A 21,582-nucleotide genomic window follows, 5' to 3' on the forward strand; every position below is an offset into this window, starting at 1 on the left:
GCCTCTGATATAGTTTTCTAATTTGGTGCAATTAATAGCTGAGGCTTGGCAGAGAAATGAGGGCCTGACACACTAATTACAGTGTGAGCACTCAATCATCAACACCTTTGTTAGTCGCACTATATTACTTTTTCTCTTGCATATTATTGGCTAATTAGTTTGAAAAATGTCTGTTTGCCTTGTGCAACAAATGGAGGCTGTAGGTTTTGTCTTGGTCTATGCCTTTTGTACACATCATACCTCATCATACAGACTGAAGCTGCCAAAGGACTGAGGGCCATGGCTACTCAGCTGGAACTAAAAGAAAAGAAAGTGAATATTATCCTGTCAGACCATAAATGCAGTTTATTTACTTAGACAAAAGGGTTCATCCATATCCCTGTCCAAACAACTTTATTGTCTGGATCTTACTACAAAGATCAAAAAAGGGGGGAGGTGTTCTGTGCTTCTCTTTGGGTGGGTGGGGGGGAAAGAGCAACGTCTTGAAAGATAAGGGTACTCAGCACAGACTAAGTAGACTGTTTTATTTTCATTTCAAAAAGCAGTCAGAAACATCAATTAGCCACAAGCCATTTGGTACAAAAGGGGGGAAATGTTTGTAGCTGAGAAGAATAGAGGTAGCAAAGCACTCATCAGCATACTAAAAATTTTAGACTGTTAGATATGCTAAAGTGAATTAATTTGGATTTAAAATGCAAATTAATCTGGTCGAGCGATTACAGATATATGGTTGTGAGGCTCCAAAAAGCTTTTAATTTACAAATGTTTAGATGATATTAGTTTCTACAGTAGGGTAGTGCCATACTGTAAATGAGCATAATTGTTCTATTTGTGCATATTATTTTGATAATGTATTTTATAGGAAGAGAATGTCTGTAGTAATCTGTAGAAGATATGTTTTTCAGGCCTCTTTTCGATAAGTAATATTTATGTTTAAGATTTACATTTTCTTTTGTTACTCATTAGAGAATGTAGTGAATGCTCCATCATTTGATTTACTGAAAGAAATTTTAAAAGAAATGAAAGGTGATTTAATATCTTAGCTTGGTCTCATCTCCACAGCTCGGGGATCCAGCAAAACTCATTCTGAACAGCTTATTAGTTCTAACTATATCGCATGCATAATAAAACTGCTCATTTGCTCATTAATATTAAAATTATCATATTCAGAGCCATGGGCATTAAGATCAATCAAATCCTTGGATTTCAGGTCAGATGCTAGATCTGCTTATGCTTCCTTTTTTTTTTTTTTTTTTTTTTAGAATTCTTCTTTTAAAGCCAGCCAGAAGCGTGTCTTTGTGCAAATAGAAAGAAATCTTCATCAAAATTACTTTGTTTTATATTCGTAAAATAAGAATTAGGTCATTACCTGACTATACTTGATGGCTATATGCCAGTTTACTTTGACAGGAAGAAATATTTTCTGAAACCTGTAATCTGGTTTATAGAAAATAACTGTGCAAATCATGCAGTCTGCTTATTTTTTTGTTATCGTTTTTAAATTTTAAGAATGACTTAATTTAATGTAAAAATATTAATTACTATCATAGAAAGCTACTACCAATGTTCTTTCCACAATCATTGGAAATAATGTATTCCCTTATTCAAAGTCTTATACTGAGACATTTCACTCAGTTTCAATATATACCATATTAAAAAAAACTTTACTAAGAAAATCTTTTCTTCAAAAAATCTAAAATGTATCCTATTGTGCAGGCAGAGTACTGCACTCTAACTTGCATATGTCATCTAATAATACAGAATAAACAAACTCTGTTATTTCATTATTATAGGGATGAAAAGAATGCCTTTGAGCTTATTTGCATAAAGCTTTGTGCAAAATTAACACTTGTCACTGTAGCCTTTTTAGCATTTTAATACCTCAAGCAGGACTGGTTCCTTTGGACATTTCAACCATCCCCAAGTGCTTGATCAGGGACACAACAGAGCTGACCTAATTGTTCTGGCATTTTCAAAGATACTGTAATTTGTACAGATATTGCAATTTAGACCAGTTCAATGAAAGGAAGGTTTTGACACAGCTATTATTAAAATAGCCTGGAAGGCTCCGTTATCACAAAGTTCAAACTGCAGATTCTAATAATTTGTAAGTTTGAGGGGGGAGGGGTTTACAGTATCTCATGTATTGAATTTAATACTCAAAACTATTTTTTCCCTATTTTTCCCCCTGCGATTTAGAGAAAGAAGATTAACCAAGTAACGGCATTGGCAGCTCCTTAAATTGTATTAATTTTGCTACCTTTCTTTCCCCACCCCCACCCCTTTTGTGTCTGATTTAGAATGCAGTACGACATAATCTTAGCCTGCACAAGTGTTTTGTTCGAGTAGAAAATGTTAAAGGAGCAGTATGGACAGTGGATGAAGTAGAATACCAGAAGCGAAGGTCACAAAAGATAACGGGGTATGTGTAAGGGATGGAGGGTGGGTTCCCCTCCCCCTTTCTTCTTTCAGCTGAGTTGTTTTGTTATTCGATTACCCAAATAGTGCATATGAATGCTATAGCCTGAGAGACAAATGCAAACACTTATATTAAGAATACATCTAGCCTAATAGGCTGTTTTGTGTTTTAATAAGGTGCATTTATTTAATGTGGATTCTAACCGATGTTTTCCCAGTTTTCTTTTAACTCCTTTTAGTATCCCACATAGCTTGGTACAAATGAAAACAATTAAACTTCTCAGGACGCTCTTTAAAATATATATGAATGTATGCTTTGCCATATGTTTATTATTTTAAATCCATCTGTTAGAAATCCTTCCTAGCCTATTTTAAAATTGCCCCATGTTGCATGTGCTTTCCATGTGTTAGCACTTGATATTGGCTTGTTTTTACTGTAAACCTTTGACCAAAGTCCAGAATTATTCAACTTCATGTTGGAATATTGGGTATTCAGACCCTAAATTGGTAGCCTCAAAAAGACCTTCTCAATGAGGGTAACATTCATAGGAAGTCCTTGTAGATTGTTTACATGATATCTGCCTTTGGTTCAAGTTTCTTTCATTTTAGCATGTAGAACCATCAATATATTAGCAAATACTTTCCCCTCCCATTTCCTTTCCTTTCATGGAGGCATACATTGTTCAGTAAATTTAACACTTGTAGTTGCTTATGTACATTTATTGGCAATATGATACATAAATGATACTTCATATATCTAGACTGTAGAATAGATAGCATGTATAGCCATGATGCTGGATTAATATTGTGGCACTGAGGGCCAAACTAAACATTCTGCTCATTGACTTACTTACATCCATGTAAACATGTGTGGCCCTGGTTCGGATCAGGATCATAGTGATCTGGCAGTTGGAATATAAACTTTCCCCTTTCCAGCTTTTTTCCGGGGGGGAAAAAATGTCTCCATGAATTCCAAGGAGGTAACTAAGTCAACCACACGTAGCTCTGCCATCCATGATTTAAAGAATGTCTACTTTGGCCCTGAGTTTCCTCTCATTTTGATGTTTACATTGATTCATTATTAAAGCAAAATCATAATTATTTTTGAGTGAGGGAGGGAAACTAGCTATTATTCAGCATGATAGAATTTGCAATTATTTTCTGAGGTCACAATTTAGAAAAGTGCTGGCTATTTTGTGCAGGTAGAGCTGTTTACTAATTTCAGAACTGTCCCACACTAAAGCTCTATCTCACAAGATTCTGTTGTAATGTCCCTGAGTTTAAACAGCAGCTTGAGTTGCAGCATTGGGGCAGAGTGTGAAGAGGATAGGGAATATCTGCTCTTTGGAACTTAAAATAATCTAATTTCAGGCCTATGTGTGCATATAGAAGACTTCCTTGGCTGGTGTCCCTTTTGTACAAAAACGTATATGCATATAATTAGTTATAGTTAGAAACTTCTTAGGTAATTGAAGATATAATATTATTAACAGCTGCCTATATTGTTCAGACAGTTACTGTTCTCAAGACAGGAAATCACAGTACAGGCCAGAATATCCATTGTTCCATTGGGCTTTTTCTGAACAGAGAGTACTATGCAGGTCAAATTATAGCTGATCACTTGGTTCTTTGATGTAGAAAAATTATGGTGGTTTAGTAATCCTGTTGCATCTTTCATCTAGAACTGTGTTCCTGATTTGAACATTCATTGCATTAACATGCCATGTCATCCTACCTGCTTGCCTTTTAAAAAAAATATCAATCACACTTCGAAAAATTATTTATTTTCAGAAGCCCAACATTAGTGAAAAACATACCCACCAGCTTAGGCTATGGAGCAGCACTTAACGCAAGCTTACAGGTAAAACTGATGAAGGATTCGTTGATTTTTCATGTCCATTTCATCCTGGCTGTGGTGTTTCCTATTACAAAACAGAACTCCCTATGTTTATGTTTATGTGGACATCATGGGCATTGTTAATAGGTGGGTTAATCACCCAAGTAAGTTGTATTACCTAGCACTACAAAAAGTACTAGTTCCAATTCTCATTACTGTTGATGTGAAGAAGCGAGAAGGACACCCTGTGGCAAAATCTGGAACACTCGGTTTTGCTGCAAATGCTAGATTGATAGAAGCTTTTGCAAATGCATGTGGATATGCATTAATATTTATCCAAGCTGTCATGAATGATTTCACATCATAGTGTTGGGGAACATGGTGCTCATGGCAAAAAACTTTAAAGTTTAATTATAAGATATAATTTTTATGCAGAAAAGACAAATGTCAGGACTCCTTTATTTTGAGTTAAGTTCTGGTCATTTTTTTTCATAATCCAGCTGTTGCTTCCAGTACAAAAGAACTGCACACTGCATGTTAGGACACAGGGTTGAGGGTTTAAGTGCACTTTGGAGTTAGAAATAGTTTGAAGGCAGAAAACATTGTGCATGTCAGTGTCAGAGCATATTTAAGAGCTCCGTCCAGTGATGCAAGAATATGTGGGCAATTGTACCATGTCAGATATGGAACAAATGGCGCAAAGATGTTTCTAGTCATCATTTGGGCCTGTTTACATGTATATACATCAATACATATTAAGCTGCTTCTAAAGATCAAATGGCTGAGAATTTGACATCATCTTTATTTTGCTAGGCTGCGCTGGCAGAGAGTAGTTTACCTTTGCTTGGTAACCCCGGATTGATAAACAACGCATCCAGTGGCTTACTACAGGCAGTCCATGAAGACCTCAATGGTTCGCTGGATCACATTGACAGCAATGGAAACAGCAGTCCAGGCTGCTCTCCTCAGCCTCACATGTAAGTGTAGTTAGCATCTTTTAGTGGGGGAAATGTTTTTTTCTGAAACTCACTGACCCTGTTCAGACGACACACTAAACCGAAGTGGTTGAGCATTTTGAGCTAAACATTATGGCTTAGCATGTTGTGTGAACCATGACTTAGTGTGTCGTGTGAACCATTCCTAACCATGGTGGCTACATAACCATGGTTCAAACACGCTCACTAACCATTTGCTGCAAAAGGGTTAGCGGCCTCACCATGGCTTAGTGTGTTGTCTAAAGAGGCCCTATGTTGCTTAACATGCATTCGAATGCAGGTAAGAATATTCAGAAACGATCCACATGGTGTGGGAAACAGCTCTTTCAGTGCATGTTCTGGATCCCACATGAACAAATGTTTCCCCTTCACCACGTGAAGTGGTCAGTGTAATCACTGTGATATGCTTGTGTGCATGCAGAAAGAGTGCATTTCACACTTAGAATGGAATGGGGCGTCCTTTCTCCAATGGGTGTGTGGATTGTGGGCTTGGGCTGCAGTCTTGCACGCTTCATTTGTAGATGCTCATGCAATCTCTTTGGTTTAGATCGGACATGTGTGTATACAGCTATGTAGCAGACTATTGGCTGGAGAACCAGGTAGCTAATATGACTGCGATAGATATTGGCATTGCATTATTTATCATGCAGGTTGTTGTTTTTATTGTATCTCTGGTTATCAGTATATGAATATTCAGTGCAATTAATTCCTCTTCTGATCAAACATCTGGACTCTTGACCAAAGTTTAGTCTGTAAGATTACATAGCAGGAGTGGTCCAGTTAGAATTAGTTATAATTTAACTATACTTACAAGTCCATAACACGTTTATGGACTGTCACAGAGACACTGCACATTTATATAACCATAAAATGGAAAGTTTAACCGTTATCCTGAGTTTACATAGAAGCTAGTAAACTGTAACTTTTTGCCTGTCTTATAAATCAGTGTAATTACATATTCAACTTTAATTACTGGTGCGTCTGTATTGGCAAGGTTTATATGTTATATTTTATGCAAGACTACGATTCCTATTAATATTTAGCAGCTAACTATATCATTAATTACTCTAAAATCTTTCCCCCACCATCTTTTTAATGCAGCTCAGAGAGTGGCAGTATTAAAAATTGATGTATTGTGGATTTCAGAAATGTGTATGAAGCCTAAGAAATGCCTGGCCTTAATCAGGGGTGTCAAACGTGGCAGTTTCTTGTTTAGTAAATAGTAAAACACGTACCTTGGAGGTATCATTTGCCAGGTTATTTATATAATAATTAGAGATGTGATATCTAAGTAGACATAGATATAAGTTCGCTGTAGGATGACTCTTTTTAATACACAATTATGTCCCTAGTTAATGATAGTATCTTTATATTTAAAATATTGTACCCAGTATATCTCTTTATTTAATTTTTCCTTTCATAGTTTCCATATTTGTTATACATATAATGCTTGAATAGTAATTGCAAGTGAAGCACTATAGTTTTTCTAGTACATTATCAGAGATATGCATTTTGATATGCCTTTGTACACTTCCAGATTTACAAGTGTTGTTCTTCCTGCTTTATTTCTATTGAAAGGCCAGTAAATATATTATCTTAATTTATTTTATATGATCTTTAAGATCATCTACCTAATTGCTTCATTTACCATATATTGCATCACCTTGGGACAAAATGTTATACGCACACGCTAGTGAGCGAGAACATTAACGTGCTTTTGCGAGTTCCAAACCATTACTTTTTTTCAAAACGGAAAAATTTGTCTTTTGGAAGTGTCTTTAGATGTATTAAATAATACAAAAGAAGTAATAAAACTTGAAGTAGAAAGAACATGAATATAAGCTCTTGAGAGCAACAGTACTCTAAAACAAGTAAAGTGAGCCATCAGACAAAAGTTTTTATATCCCGTACTGTATTCTATCAACCATGCATTGGGTAGCTTGAGGCCTTTTACTTTTAGCAGTTCTCCTGAGTATGCTAATGCTCTCTTTCTGTCTAAAATGCCAAGACAATAAAACTTTAAAGAGCAAACAAGAGTTAGATCATGTGTATTAAAAACAGCTATTTCACAGAAATGAATGACATTTGCTATTTAGAATTGTTTGGTAACAATGTAGCAGATCTCTCTCTCTCCCTCCCTCTCTCCCTCCCTCCCTCTCTCCCTCCCTCTATATTTGTACTGAGCAATGCATGCTAATTGTGCATGGCATATGCCACGTAGAATCGACATACACTTCTCTGTATGCTATTGTTGTATATTACAGGGTGTGTGGGTATGTTTACAAAGGGCGCCTATTGTAGATTATAGCAATAATTTCAGTTCAACAGATGAACAGCTATACAAAAATGATGGGGTAGAAGGAAGGTAGCAGGCCTCCTAACTACACTAGCACATAACTGCTTAGGATGGACTGTAATAGCAATACCATGGTGCAGCATAACAGAACACATTATCATATCAGAATTTCAAGGATGCTATGCCAGTGGATATGCAGACATAAACTATTAAGATGAGGGTGGCAGTTGGGTAGCCATAATCCATAACATGCCAAATACTGGATATTGTATAACGTATGTCAGGGCTTTGGTATTTTTGGCTTAACTTTGGGAGGTATTTGAAAAGAACTTCAATTAGGCAGCACAATAAACTACCTCGAACCTATTTGAATCAGGATGAAATTAAACTACATAGTAAAGTTAGAAGCAATGGAAATAAAAGGTTTACAGAATCCTTGCTCATAAAACGTATTTGAACACATGCTCTAGGCTCCTTATGCAGGCTCTGAATCCTCTTCTGAAGAATGGGAGCTCAGTGATTGGAACTCCTAATGACATTTATCATTTATTTATTTATTTATTTTATTTATTACATTTGTACACCACCCCATAGCCGACGCTCTCTGGGCAGTTTACAAAAGTTAAAAACAGTAAACATTAAAAAAGTATACAACATTTTAAACCATCAAAAACAAAAAAAAAGGATAAAAACAACAATATCCATTTAAAAACAACAGTTCTGAGGTCCGTTAAAAAACAAACTTAGCATTGTTAAATGCTGTTAAATGCATGGGAGAAGAGATAAAGTAACTGATTGTAATTGGGGGTGGAGCATCGGGGCATGGGGTATAATACTTTCCATTCATGAAGATTCCCCAGTTTTTAAGATAAAACTGTGTGTTTGTGGCATGCAGGCAAAGGATGGCACGGATCCAAATTGGGGTCTTCATGGTTGCTGATGGTAAAAGAAAAAGACACTGGGAGTTCCTGTTATGAGATTACGTGCAGTTTGACTCCAGGTTTTTTCTACAGGTAACTGTCAAAGTTGGACTAAGGTTTACCTTCAGGTCATTGGACTATAGTCTGGTAATTATCCCATTTTCAGGCAGTTGTATTTGTTGCTGAAATCCCAAATTGCACAGGAGCCAAGATTAGAGGAAACTAATGTGTTCCAATGTGCAGCTTCTATGCAAATCGGAATAATTTTATGCACGTTTTGCTTACATTGTTCAAATTACCTCCTGAGAATTCCTTCCTTTGAATTCCAGATGTCTGTTATTCACTCAGTGTGGAGGGAAATGTACTCTGTACATGCAGAGAGGCACAGTTCTTTTTCCTTACTTGCTTCTTCAAGTCCTGAGTCAAAATGAAGTCTGTACAAGATGTGCCCCAGCGTGCATGATGAGATTGAAGGTTATTAGGCTGTATGGGATGAAGGAGCATTGTTTGCACAAAGCTCAGAAGGGCTTTCCAAGGCAACAGAGAATTTAATTGACCTCCCAAACCTCAGAACTCAAGAACTCTGTTTTTTGTGCTCTGCTGCCCCCACCCCTCATTTCCTTCACTTCTGATCCCACAAACTAAGGCCTCATTCATACATTATCAAACTTGGTAATGCCCATAGAAAATGATGAAATTGGTTGACCTCTGGTGAAAAATAACATCTAAAGTGATATTGCCTATGATAGGCACACAATTAGATACGTTATTCTTCAAGTTGAGCACAGAGGTTTGCATTTTGGTGCATGGCTTTTGGGTGGCTTTGTCATTTGTGAATTGACAGCATTGACTGCTACCATGTTATATAACACCACAAACCAATTTTCCTGTTTGGCATTCATTCCTATACCCATGCAGTTGCAGCATGCACAATGGGGAAGAGTACTAGGAATGTTACTTTCTTATATTAACTATTCTTGGAGTCTTCACTGCTTCTGTTCAGCATTCGGTGTGTTTTCCATTGCATAAATGAAACTAATTTGCCTGAGGGACAAAAGGCATTTTCCTTTTGAGCTGAAAAGGCCGTAGGAACATAGGAAGTTGCATTATAACAGGTCAACTATTTGTCCATCTAGTTCAGTGTCATCTTGTCTGACTGGCAGTAGCTCTCTACGGTATTTCACATCAGCATTAAGGAATTAGAGACAGGACTGGGTCACATGCAAGTTAATAAGGTGACCATATGAAAAGGAGGACAGGGCTCCTGTATCTTTAACAGTTGCATAGAAAAGGGAATTTCAGCAGGTGTCATTTGTCTGCATGCAGCACCTGGTGAAATGCCCTCTTCATCACAATAGTTAAAGCTGCAGGAGCCCTGTCTGTTTTTGTATCTGGTAAAGAGGTCAGGGCTCCTGCAGCTTTAACTGTTGTGATGAAGAGGGATTTTCACCAGGTGCTGCATGCAGAGAAATGAAATCAGCTGATATTCCATTTTCTAAACCAGTGTTGAAGATACAGGAGCCCTGTCCTCCTTTTCATATGGTCACCCTAATCACTTGCATATAGCAACATCAAGTACTGCTATCCTGCATCTGTGAATGAATGAGCCATCATAGAACATACACAGCAAGGTCAAAAGGACCCTCACCATGGCAGCAAAGTCTGGGGATGAAGGGAAATCGCCAGGGTGCATGACGGAGGCAACATATTTGGATACTCAATAAGTGTGATGTTGGGCTGCATTTGCCCAGGCTCTCATGTTTCCTGCCTATTTCTTGCCCCAGCAACCATAGAGATGAAACAGGAAAGCAGCATGGTGTCACCTGAAAAACAGTGCTTTCCATTAGAATCAGTTGTGTGTCATCATGCCGTGTAATCAGTCTTCTAGGAGGTCAAATGATGTAAATGCATGTGTGAGCCAGCTCTACAACTCAATGGTTTATGGAGTTTGGCCTAATGCAAGTGAGTCTTTCTCCCTCATTACAAACCATTGACAGAAAAATGTTTTGCTGTTTTCTCACTTGTTTTCAAAACGCTAACACAGAAAAGAACTCTAGACTATTCTGTGAAGGTGCATTTTTTATAGCCATCCCAGTGCATTACTTAGCTCCTACTGTACCCACAGCATTCTTATAATCTGCTTCATTTTAAAATATTGGAATTAGTTGAAGCTCTGTGTGCACCCACAATCCGTTCTGATATCTATGCATACACACACACACATAGGTTACATTTCAGTGAAACTGGGAAGTAGCAAAAATGTGCTGCAGAAGAAAGAAATAAGGATGGAAGATAATCTGAAAAGACGAATATATGCGAGCTCAGTCAATCTTTCATTCTCCTATTTTACACTGTGCAAGAAAGGGGAGTTTCAGCTTCGTATAGCTTCAGTCATCCTTTTCCACCCTTTGTATTCTACCTTATCCAACCCCTGTCCTCTCTACCTTTCCAACTTTTGCCCAGCCTGGACCTTTCTTCTTCTTCTTCTTCTTCTTCTTCTTCTTCTTCTTCTTCTTCTTCTTCTTCTTCTTCTTCTTCTTCTTCTTCTTCTTCTTCTTATTCGTTTGATCTGCATAAACATGAAACTTTTAATGTTTTCAAACTTTTTTTATTCTTTAAATTGTATTTCTAAAGGCAAGTCTGATTATTCTACTCTTAAGGTCTTTTTGAGGTGCTTTAGTTTGAAACCAGCCCATTGTCAGGTCGTTTCCATTTCTGATTATTCCAGTCCCCTACTGTTAAGCTTTCACACTACTTACAGTAGGCTACCTCTCATTCCACTCTCAATCTCTTTCATTCCCTTGTGGTTTTTAACTTCATAACATTCCTGTCCCCCTATCTTTGCATTTTTGTATTTCTGCTTTTTGTCCCATCTCATGATACTTCTGAATTTACTGTGGAGGCTTGTTCTGTTGTAGGAAGCTTCTATGAAGCAAGGTTCTTGTTCACTGGGTGAGATTGGCGCACAGTATATTATAAAATAAATCAAACACTTAGAGCTGTACCAAGCTTTGGGAGAATGATTGAGAATCATTTAATTGAGTCAATGATGATGCCAGTGCCACAGCATTTTGTGAAATACCTCACACATCAGCACCATTTCATCTTATTATTGTAATCTGTTAATGCAGGTTGAACATGTTATGTTGCCGCCTTTAATTTTGTAATCTTAAAGTCCTAGAAAATAATTGAAAATACTACCTGCGGTGTGATGCACATTATGTTCTTTCTTGCTGGCTTTAGTTTAGAATAGAAGATTGCTAGTCATGGACTTCATAAGATGCTGAAGCTTTATCTGACCTTTTGTATCATCAGATTCACATGTAGGCTTTATCAGTCTGAGTGAACGTTTCAGGTTTTAGGAGCACCACCTGGCATTTCAAATTGGCAAGAAAACTGAGCACCAAAAAGGCAGCATTCCACCTTGTTGCATTTAAATATTTATTTATTTATTTATTTATTTATTACATTTCTATACCACCCAATAGCTGAAGCTTTCTGGGTGGTTCACAAAAATTAAAACCATAATAAAACAACCAACAGGTTAAAAGCACAAATACAAACTACAGTATAAAAAGCACAACCAGGATAAAAACCACGCAGCAAAATTGATATAAAATTAAAATACAGAGTTAAAACAGTAAATTTAAATTTAAGTTAAAATTAAGTGTTAAACTACTGAGAAAATAAAAAGGTCTTCAGCTGGCGACGAAAGGAGTACAGTGTAGGCGCCAGGCGGACCTCTCTGGGGAGCTCATTCCACAACCGGGGTGCCACAGCAATCTTAATATTTGTACTGATGTTATAGACTATTATGGATGTTGTTAGGCGTGTTTCTGGGATGGGTGGAATTTGTACAGCTCCTGATTCATGTGGGCACAAAATAATTTTGGGGGGTGGAATTAGAATATTTTCTGTACTGGAACACATACTGTTCAAAAGTAACATCCTCTTGTCCTTCCCCCCAACCCCCCAAAACACACATTTTCCTGTTCTCCTCTATATTCACTTTATATTGTTTCACTTCACATTTCAGATCTAGCTTCTTGTATTTTGCTTCCCTGCTCATCAACTCCCTGATCTTTCTAGCCTCATATGCTGTTGCGCTCAGCAGCCACTGCAGCCCTTTATCATTTCCTCTTTAGTTGTTTAAATGTTACATGCCTTTGATCGAACAGTTGATGTTCCTTTTTTTATATAATATTCTAACCCCCATTTGTTGCACTTTCGCAATTCTTTCTACTTCCTCTTAACAAAAAGATCACTCTAGAGATAGAGTGCCTGCAGCTGTCTTAGGCTGAAAAGTGTCATATCCCCATAGTATGGATTGTGGAAGTTTGCAGGATCCTTTGGGGTTTTGCGGGATCTATATAGAAGCAAAATGCATGGATGCTTTGTTGAAAACTTTATTCCATCCTCTTTTGAATTCTCAACAATTGGATGTTTGTAGAGGCAGATTAATAATTCTTGGACTCTTGGGTTTCTCTCTCTCTCTCTCTCTCTCTCTCTCTCTCTCTCTCTCTCTCTCTCACACACACACACACACACACACACACACACACACACACAGATGCTCAGATGCTAATTGCTTGAATTTTAACTGTTATAGTTAAGTTTGTAACTATATATGACCAGAAAATCCTACAAATAAAAAGATATCTCAGTCTGACATTCACACACTCTAACCAGCAGAACAAAAGATGCTCAAATTGCTTAGAACCTGAGAAGCTTATAGGGCAGGAAAGACATACCATGTCATTTTTAAACATGTAAGGCCTATGGCTAGTTAATACATAATAGTGCATCATTTGAATATCACATCAGATCATGTTTTACATGTTTAAATTATCTAGACTATCATAGATACAACACCATAGCTGGAATTTATACAACGCCTCCAACAAAAAGTTTTTTAATGGGTCCAGTTCATAATCGACTGCTAGTTACTAAGAGCTGGTTCACACATGCATGGGTATTACTTGATGATTTTAACATCAAATGATGACTCACATATCAGAATCAGAATCACATCCTGATTCAAGCTACTTTCCTTCATTCACTACTTATTGGCTTCTTAACCCACAGTGCCCTGTGACATTTGAACTGGGAGACTGTTTTTGAGCAATCCCTACAAAACGATATGAAACCAGGATACCCTGGTTTGCAGGGATCGCTCCAGACACAATTTCCCAGTTCAGACATCATGAGAAACTGTGGTTTAAAAAGCCAGAAAGTGATGAATAAAGGTGCAAGATAGGGGAGGGGGGAACATATGTACACACAGCTTTGTCCAACGATCCACATTAGTTGAACCAGGAATTTTACTGCATAACTAATATGTGTTACTTTATGAGAATTTGTGCAAGTGCCCATTAACACAAGTGGAACAAAATTCTCCTGTAAAAAAATCCGATTCCATCAATGAGCGGATGATGGAATGGAAGATGCCTGACGGTCTATGAAACACAGATGTAATGGATTTTACTAAATCATACATCCCTAGTTTTGCGTTCCATAGTGAGCCAAAACTGGACCATTTATAAACTGGATTTAAGTCTGGTCATACTAAATTTACACTTCAGCTGCATCTCTCCTTTCCAGCTTCGCATCTTTTCCATATTATTTTTGATCTCTTATATTATACATAAGATCTTCAGTTATTGTGACGTTATCCACAGTTGCATGGGGTTTGGGTGTGGGCGTTTACACTGAAGCCTCCACAATGGTTTGGCACTGTGAATTTCTTTCTTAGATCTGCTGCTTTTGCAATGCTGTCTCCTGTGTCCTTATACAGCCTGATTGATATAGCTAATGGCTATAGCCCTTATTCAATATAGTTCTCAAATCTCACTTTCACCAGCTGGAGCATACTTTACATCGGTACGAGAGATCATTTCAATGATATTTTGGTTTCCCTGCAATCCCATTAACCTTCTTTGGTTGTTCTGTTTAATCCATGGTAATCTACAAGGCATCTGACTCTTTTGCAGCTTTCCTGCTTCTCTTAAAAGAATTTCAGGTTATCTTTCTTCTTCCTCTGTTTTCTGCCATGTTCAAAGCAGCCCACAGGACTCTTTCTGATTCATCCCCCCAGAGTAAAGAACAAGTGTTTCTACAAAACATGACCTCTTTTAATATGAAAATTGAACATTTCATGACCTTTGTCCAACTGCCAAATTAACTATATTGGAAATCTGCAGGGTATTTTTTTTTATAAACCAAACTGGAAAATACTTTCTCTTCAGTACAATATTTTCGAGTTCTAGCTATCCAAGAGGTTTTGAGGTGGAAATCGAAATTACTAACTTTCTGTGGTATCCCTATTCATAAGTACCGAGTCTCAATATTACTTGCTGCATTCCAAACAAATCAAATCTAGAGAAGAAAGGTCAAGTGGTATATTGCATCTCTTGGGATAGGTACTCTTTAGTAGCCTTTTTCATCCTCTGTTCTTCTGTATCAACCCTTTCTCATTGCTTATCTCTCACTGTTTTCTTTATGGTCATACAATTCCATCAGTACAAACAGTCAGTGAAGGCAAATTTCACTCTAGCAGTTCTTGTTTACATAATAGATGTACATCACCATGCAGACTAAGCCTTTCTGCCAACTTTAATGCTAGGGCCATGGACCTAAACAATTCCAGTACTTCACATTTAAAATACAAAATGTGGTAGTTTTAAAATACAAAACTTTTGGTTTTATACTTTGCTGCTTCGTGTTTTATTATTTCAAATGCAAAAATATAATTTTGCTATTTGGTGATTTTAAACCTACCATTTGAAAGACATAGGCCTGGTTCAGACCATGGTTCGTTGTATGGGGAATAACCCATACTTAATGCAAGGCTGTGACATCTAAACTGGGAATTTGTGCTTTGCTTGCTCCCTAGAAACCTGTGGTTGTATTATGATTTGCAATCCAGGTTTACAGTTTCCCCATTTGGAGCCATCATGATAAACTGTGGTTTGATAAATCAGGAAATCTTAAATTCAGTCGGAGGTGCAAGGGGGGCAGGGAGGAAATGGGAGGCAGTAGGAGGGAGCCTGTGGGTACATAATGCATTCCAGATACAACAAGCTATGGATTGTTGGACCAGGCATGTGACATCTGAACTGGGACATTGAGTATGTGCTACAATCCTAATAAAACTGTGTACCTCCTTAAATGCTTAGTTTTTAGGCAACTTACTTCCAAATTCTGCACAGTTTCATGTCATTCTAGTGGTCCTTTTGGGTAAAGACAGAGTTCCATTGGTAGGTCTCCTCCCATTCATTTCTGTGGGCAGACGCATAAAATGGAAAATCTCTCCATTGAACATAATGAGAGGTTCCTGTGCATTGAGAGCTTTGGATCATGGTCATCATTTGGACCTGTCCTCCTACTGTAGATGATTGGGAGAGTATTAAAGCCAGTCACTCCAAGCCAGTGGGAGACATCTTTGCATGTAAGTTGCTCACTTTGCATATGCCAGTGTTGATGCACATTTGCAGCTGCCTGTTGTTAGTAACTACAATTGGATTGGGACCAGTTGAAACCAGATCAGTACAGATTGCTGTGCTTCTGTTTTTCATGCAAGATCTCTTGAAAAGAGCATTAGATTACAAAGTTAACGGAACCATGTGTTATTCCACTAAAATCCTTCTTGAGTTTAGTTGACAAGTATTAAAATGTTTAGGATTCCATCACTTCTTCACGTATTGCTAACATGCAGTGTCCAGCTGTTCTCAGGAAATATTATGCCACCACAATATGAAGCCTCCAATCTTCCAGGATAATGTATGTTTAAATTCTGTAATTCTGACAATCCATTGTGGATAATTTATCAAAATGTACAATGGGCCTCTTGTACTGCTTCCTTCCATTTTGGGTCAAAAACTTGCCTTTCAGTTTTAGTGATCATTTACCTTAAAAGACATTGGGTAAGGAGATGGGTTCTTTCTGCTGTTTTAAGGGATCTGCTTTAGGGAAGTATGGGGCAGGCTGTCTTATTCTTCCTTTGGCATCACAGATCCAATGGTGTTTCCAACATTGTTTATTACGTTAAATATGTGAAGGTCTGAAGATGTGCACCTCCAGATGTTTGGAGCACATGCCAAGGACTTGCTGTTGGCCAAAGCTCCTTGACAGTCCCACTGCATGTGTGAATATACTCCTCTCCTCTTCACATTTTCTCCATCTGCCACAGAACATGGTTTGATTAGAAGAATTCCGCTATTTCTGTGTATAGGGCTTACAAATGGAGTTCTGTGCTGCTGCATCAGGTGTGAAGCGCTTCCAAAAGTTACTAGACTTCCCATACCTCTGATGCCACATCCAGCTGCTTGTCTTCAAGCTTGTTGAATAAAGAGGAGGAACTGAGCATTGCTAAGGGTCTTGGAGCTCCTGTCCTGATTGGGCTACTATCTCTGTGCCCTACACACATGCGATTGCTTTGGCCTGTTCTTCCTTTCTTCTCATCTCCCCTCTCAGTCTCAACCCACCCACCCATACGAGGACTGACTAGTTCAAATTAATTGTACAATGCATGCAGTGTGACATTCGTTACTCTAGAGACACATCATTGTCTGTCATTCCATCTATCAGCTACTGTTCGTGCTGGGACTGAAATCCAGCTCTGCTACTTTATTTTAAACCTACTGGAGACTTCATTAGTGACCAAGGTCACAGTCAAAAGGAACAAGCATACTTTTTTTTTTTTTTTTACAGTTTCTGTCTCATAATCTGACCCATGCAGCCCCAAACTGCATTTCAGATATCCTCAGGCTTAAAACAAATGTGCTAAAAAGATCTCCAACTTACAGGGAATTCGAGAGAATACCTGCTTCTCAGCACATACCTGCAGCATTGTATCCCTCAAATTGAACAACTCCCAACACTTTTTTCTTGGTGAATTAATAACTCAATTCAAGATCTTTGTTTTGATAATCAGCGTCTTCTTGCATGGTTTGCTTTAAATATCGAACAGATTTTACCTTTCTGTGTGAGAACATGCAGGGCCAGCCCTCTCATAAGGCGGGGTGAATCCCCCAGCTTTGGCAATGGAGTGGTGAATTGCACACTCCCCACACGTGCGAGGAGGACCTACTGCTGTGTGCCACCCGCCTACCCACTCACCTGTCCCTCCCTTTGCCACTGCCACATCTCCCACGCCCTATCTTCACCATTTCCCCTGCCCACTCTACAGAGCCTTCTAGAGTGAGTGGTGGTTGCTTTTCCAGCTGACACAACTCTTCAGAAACCAGACCAGGCCAAAACGTCTGGCTTTAACGGATTCTTCCTTAAAGTGAGGCATTGTGAGAAGGGTAGCCTTGGAGAGCACCTGGTACAGGTGATTGACAAGGACGCCCCTCCCACAATACCTAGCTCTAAGGAATGACCCTTCAGAGCCAGACATTTCTGTCTGGCCCTTTTGAAGAGCCGTACTGGCTGCTTTTCATGCTGACGCAACTCTTTAGAGAGCTCAGCCACCCGCCACTTACTCAGAGGATCCTCAGAGAGGGTGGCAGCAATGGCAATAATAATGGGGTTGGAAGGGAAGGGGGAAGTGAGGGAGGCAGATGGAGGGGGTGGTGAGCAGGTGGAGACAGATGGGCAGGGAGGGAGAGAGGGAGGGGGAGATGCAGCAGCAAAGGGTGGGTGGGAGGAGTGGACACATGAGAGGGAAATGCCACAGTGGCAATAGGGGACACAGTGGCAGCGGTGGCATGTGTGTGCTGTCCTACCTCCTTCTCAGCCAGAGCTGAGAACATGCTTTACCTTTCGTCCTTACAGTATTGCCTTTCTAGCAAATGCAGCTGGTAGAATATTCATAGGAAGTCAACTCCTGATAAATTAGAAGAGAGCAGATTTTATTTCTACAGTTTCATTTTTCGCCTGCCCAATTCCAAAGAATTTCACTATCTGCCCAATTTCATTATCTTTAAAAAAAACCTTACAAAGGCGGAGAGAGGGAGAGCTTTAAAAACTCAGAGCAAATATTCAATAAAAAGAAGTAGTACAAAGCTTTCTCAAGATACTCAGGTTGTATCAAGTGTTTTTGGGGTGTTCCAGATGTGTAGGGCCATCACGGAGAAGGCTCTTGCATTACTTTCAGGGTTGTAACTTGGCACCCTGCTTGTGATATTGTGAAGAGGGGCATTTCAGAAGTCACAGTATGCTGTGGGGAAGAAGATCAGCTTTTCAGGATTTTGAAGGCAAGCAGTTTAGAACTAAAAGTAAACAAAAACAACTCCCTCTTTTCAAGGTAGAGTTTTCCTGATAGATGTCCCCCAGAATACCCCAAAGAGAAAAACTTCTGCTGCTTCCCTATTGTTTCTATTCATAGACATTGGGTAAAAATACTAATCTAGGCCTAATCTACGCCAAGCAGGATATTGCACTATGAAAGCAGTATATACTATATAGTATGTGTCAATGGGCCCCAACAGTTGTCAGTGCACTTCAATACCACTATAAAGCGGTAGTGTGGCTCCTGCCTCTTATATACCACTTTCATACCACTTTCATAGTGCAATGACCTGCTTGGTGTAGATTAGGCCCTAGATATATTGTGATCTGTTATTTTGCTTCTATTTTCTTGACAATTTTTCATTTGAAGAAACAGTTTAACTCAACTATTCCAAAACTACTTCAATGCACATAATGGTTTAACACATAATAAAGTACCTCTTTCTATTTATTTAATTTATTTTTTATTTATTGCATTTTATACTGCCGAATAGCCGAAGCTCTGTCTTGAAACCTCTGCAGAAAATGATCTATTTATAATTAAAATTATTGTACCAAGTTCTCTTTGTTGTTGGTGACAACAGCTCAACAGTATTTAATTAAAGTTTCATGTACTTACAAGATCTTGTTGTTTTTATGTTACAACTTCACATGCAAGTGTTTAAAGATGAAGCATTTTGAAAAAAATCTTTTTGTATTTTGTTTCTGAGGACATGGTGAATAGAGTTTACAAGTGGCGCCATTTTGCTGTTAGCACTCCACCGCAGAAGCGCCAAACATCTAAGCTTTTGGGGCTCACTGACAACAGAACAAGCAGAGAAGAATTATTACATATGGCAGAGCAAATCAGAATCTGGCATAGTAATAGGCATTGGGAGAATAAAAGTTCTGATTTTTAAGCACTTTTCTAGAATTAATCATCGCAGAGAAAGTGTAAGAATCTGTGAACTACCTGCTTGAATGCTAAAAAAAACCCTAAACATTATCTTGGTTAGTGCCTTAAATGGTTAGCAACTAAGGCTTCTATACCCTGAATGTGCCCCATTCTTCCCCATAACTTCTAGCCAGGTGCATTAATATTTCTGCAGTTCTTCTTCCTGACTTTTTCCTCTTCACAATAGATCTAACAGGATCATGCCAAAGCCTACATTCTGTGAGCACCTAAAATTTGAATAATTTGAACAATGTATTGTAATTGGGGTTCCTTTTGTGAAAAGGTGTGTCCCACAAACACAGAGACTGGTGGAACTGGAATTGTTAGCTTGTATGGGAGATGCGATCAGCTATCCAACTAGGAAGGAGGTTTAGCTATGGAGCAAATGCCTGGACATGATTGCTGAATCAGCAGGGCAGCTGTCTATAAGGCAGCTAAGACTGCAAGGAGCTGGGTCATACAAATATTAGGGCTGTGCATGGACCTCGCAATTTACTTCAGAGGCCACTTCGGAGCTTCTGAATCACCCCCGATTCAACTCAGGCCACTTTGGGCCCAGGCCGAGCTACTTCAGATCCAGATCTGAAGCGAGATCTGGACACTCAAAGTGGGTTATATGTTGTGGCTTCCTGGGCACGAGGCAAACTGGGAGTCCATTGGACTCTCCTCCCTGCTCACCCTCCTCAGGTCCAGCAACTGCCCATCCCCAAGGAGAGCCACCATTTCAAACGAAGATGGGGGTTGTCTTTTCATAGATTGCAAACTACGGTGGCCATAAAGGGCCATTTATGGGGCGGAGGGAGTGGCTCACCATTGGACTGAGACAGCCTGAAGCACTTCAAACTGCCTCAGCCTGAAGGTGGTCATGAAATGGGGGTTAAAAGACATAGGAAGATGCAATGCAAGAATATATATCCAAGTTCCTGGATTAAACAGAGTCTAAGGGTGGTGTGTTCTTTATAGTGACTGTCCCAGAATATCCACTAGGGGGGGGGGGGGTTATGTCCTGGTGTCTGTGGATGCTCCCCTTTGTCTTCTGAAGAGACCCCATGGGCTTCAGACTCTGGAAGCTGGGGGGCGGGGGTTATTCCATCTACTCAATTGCTGTGTACATTGCTTTTATATGCCACTGGAGCTGATGGTTTTTCATTAGACAATGGCATGGACCAATGGCAGTGACAATGTAAAATATATATCATCACTTCGAAGAACAATTCAACCAAAGTCAATTTAAAAGTTGTACTGAGCATGTAAAACAAACTTAACTGTTTTGCGTTACATGTGCATGCCAGGAATCCATGGCTCACTTCCCATAATGCAGTTGACTGAGGACGTAACGCTGTCAACATTTGAACAGGTGTTACATAGACACCACTTGCAAGTGGATATGTACATGGATATTTGGTCTGCTTTCCTTAAAACCTGTGCATAACTCTCCCCCCTTTTATGAATGGTTTATCTCATGAAAAAAATGATAATATTCCTATGTATGTAATGTTTCTTTGTTTTTCTTTTTGTTCTGTTTTGTTAAATCCACAAAATAATAATAATAATAATAATAATAATAATAATAATAATAATGATGAATCCATGGCCCAGATATGCAGTCCATTGCCATGCTAAAACTACATATGTAGTACTAGATAATTTAAAGATGACTCCAGCTGTGTGCAGTCTCAAATAGATAACTTACTTTTGCACATCCAATGTCACTTTTAAACCGAGCCAAAGATCTACAGTATGAAGTGATAGAGCAAAGAATGGAAATGGGTTTATTGGGCTGCAAAGATAAGAATATTAAGACTTGTGTTTCCAAAATCTATGTCAGAATGGCTAGATGAACCTCAGTTAGATGTCAATTTCTGTTCAGCAGAATAGTTTCCAGTTGTTGCTGCTGTCCTTTCTTTCTTCCCTCCCCATCGCACCCTGATCTTCATATCTCTAAAGCAACA

General features: G+C 38.7%; 1 protein-coding gene across 1 annotated transcript in view; it reads left to right on the top strand.

Moving 5' to 3' along the window:
- The window catches only part of FOXP2 (forkhead box P2), a 352,993-nt gene that overhangs the window by 325,335 nt on the left and 6,076 nt on the right, over positions 1–21,582 (top strand). Inside the window, exons 16-18 of the mRNA XM_063134034.1 lie at positions 2,301–2,422; positions 4,210–4,279; positions 5,069–5,232. Of these exons, the coding sequence (XP_062990104.1) occupies positions 2,301–2,422; positions 4,210–4,279; positions 5,069–5,232 (356 nt within the window). The remainder of the gene's footprint in view (positions 1–2,300; positions 2,423–4,209; positions 4,280–5,068; positions 5,233–21,582) is intronic.

Source organism: Elgaria multicarinata, chromosome 9 (genome assembly GCF_023053635.1).
Source record: "Elgaria multicarinata webbii isolate HBS135686 ecotype San Diego chromosome 9, rElgMul1.1.pri, whole genome shotgun sequence".
Taxonomy (NCBI): Eukaryota; Metazoa; Chordata; class Lepidosauria; order Squamata; family Anguidae; genus Elgaria; species Elgaria multicarinata.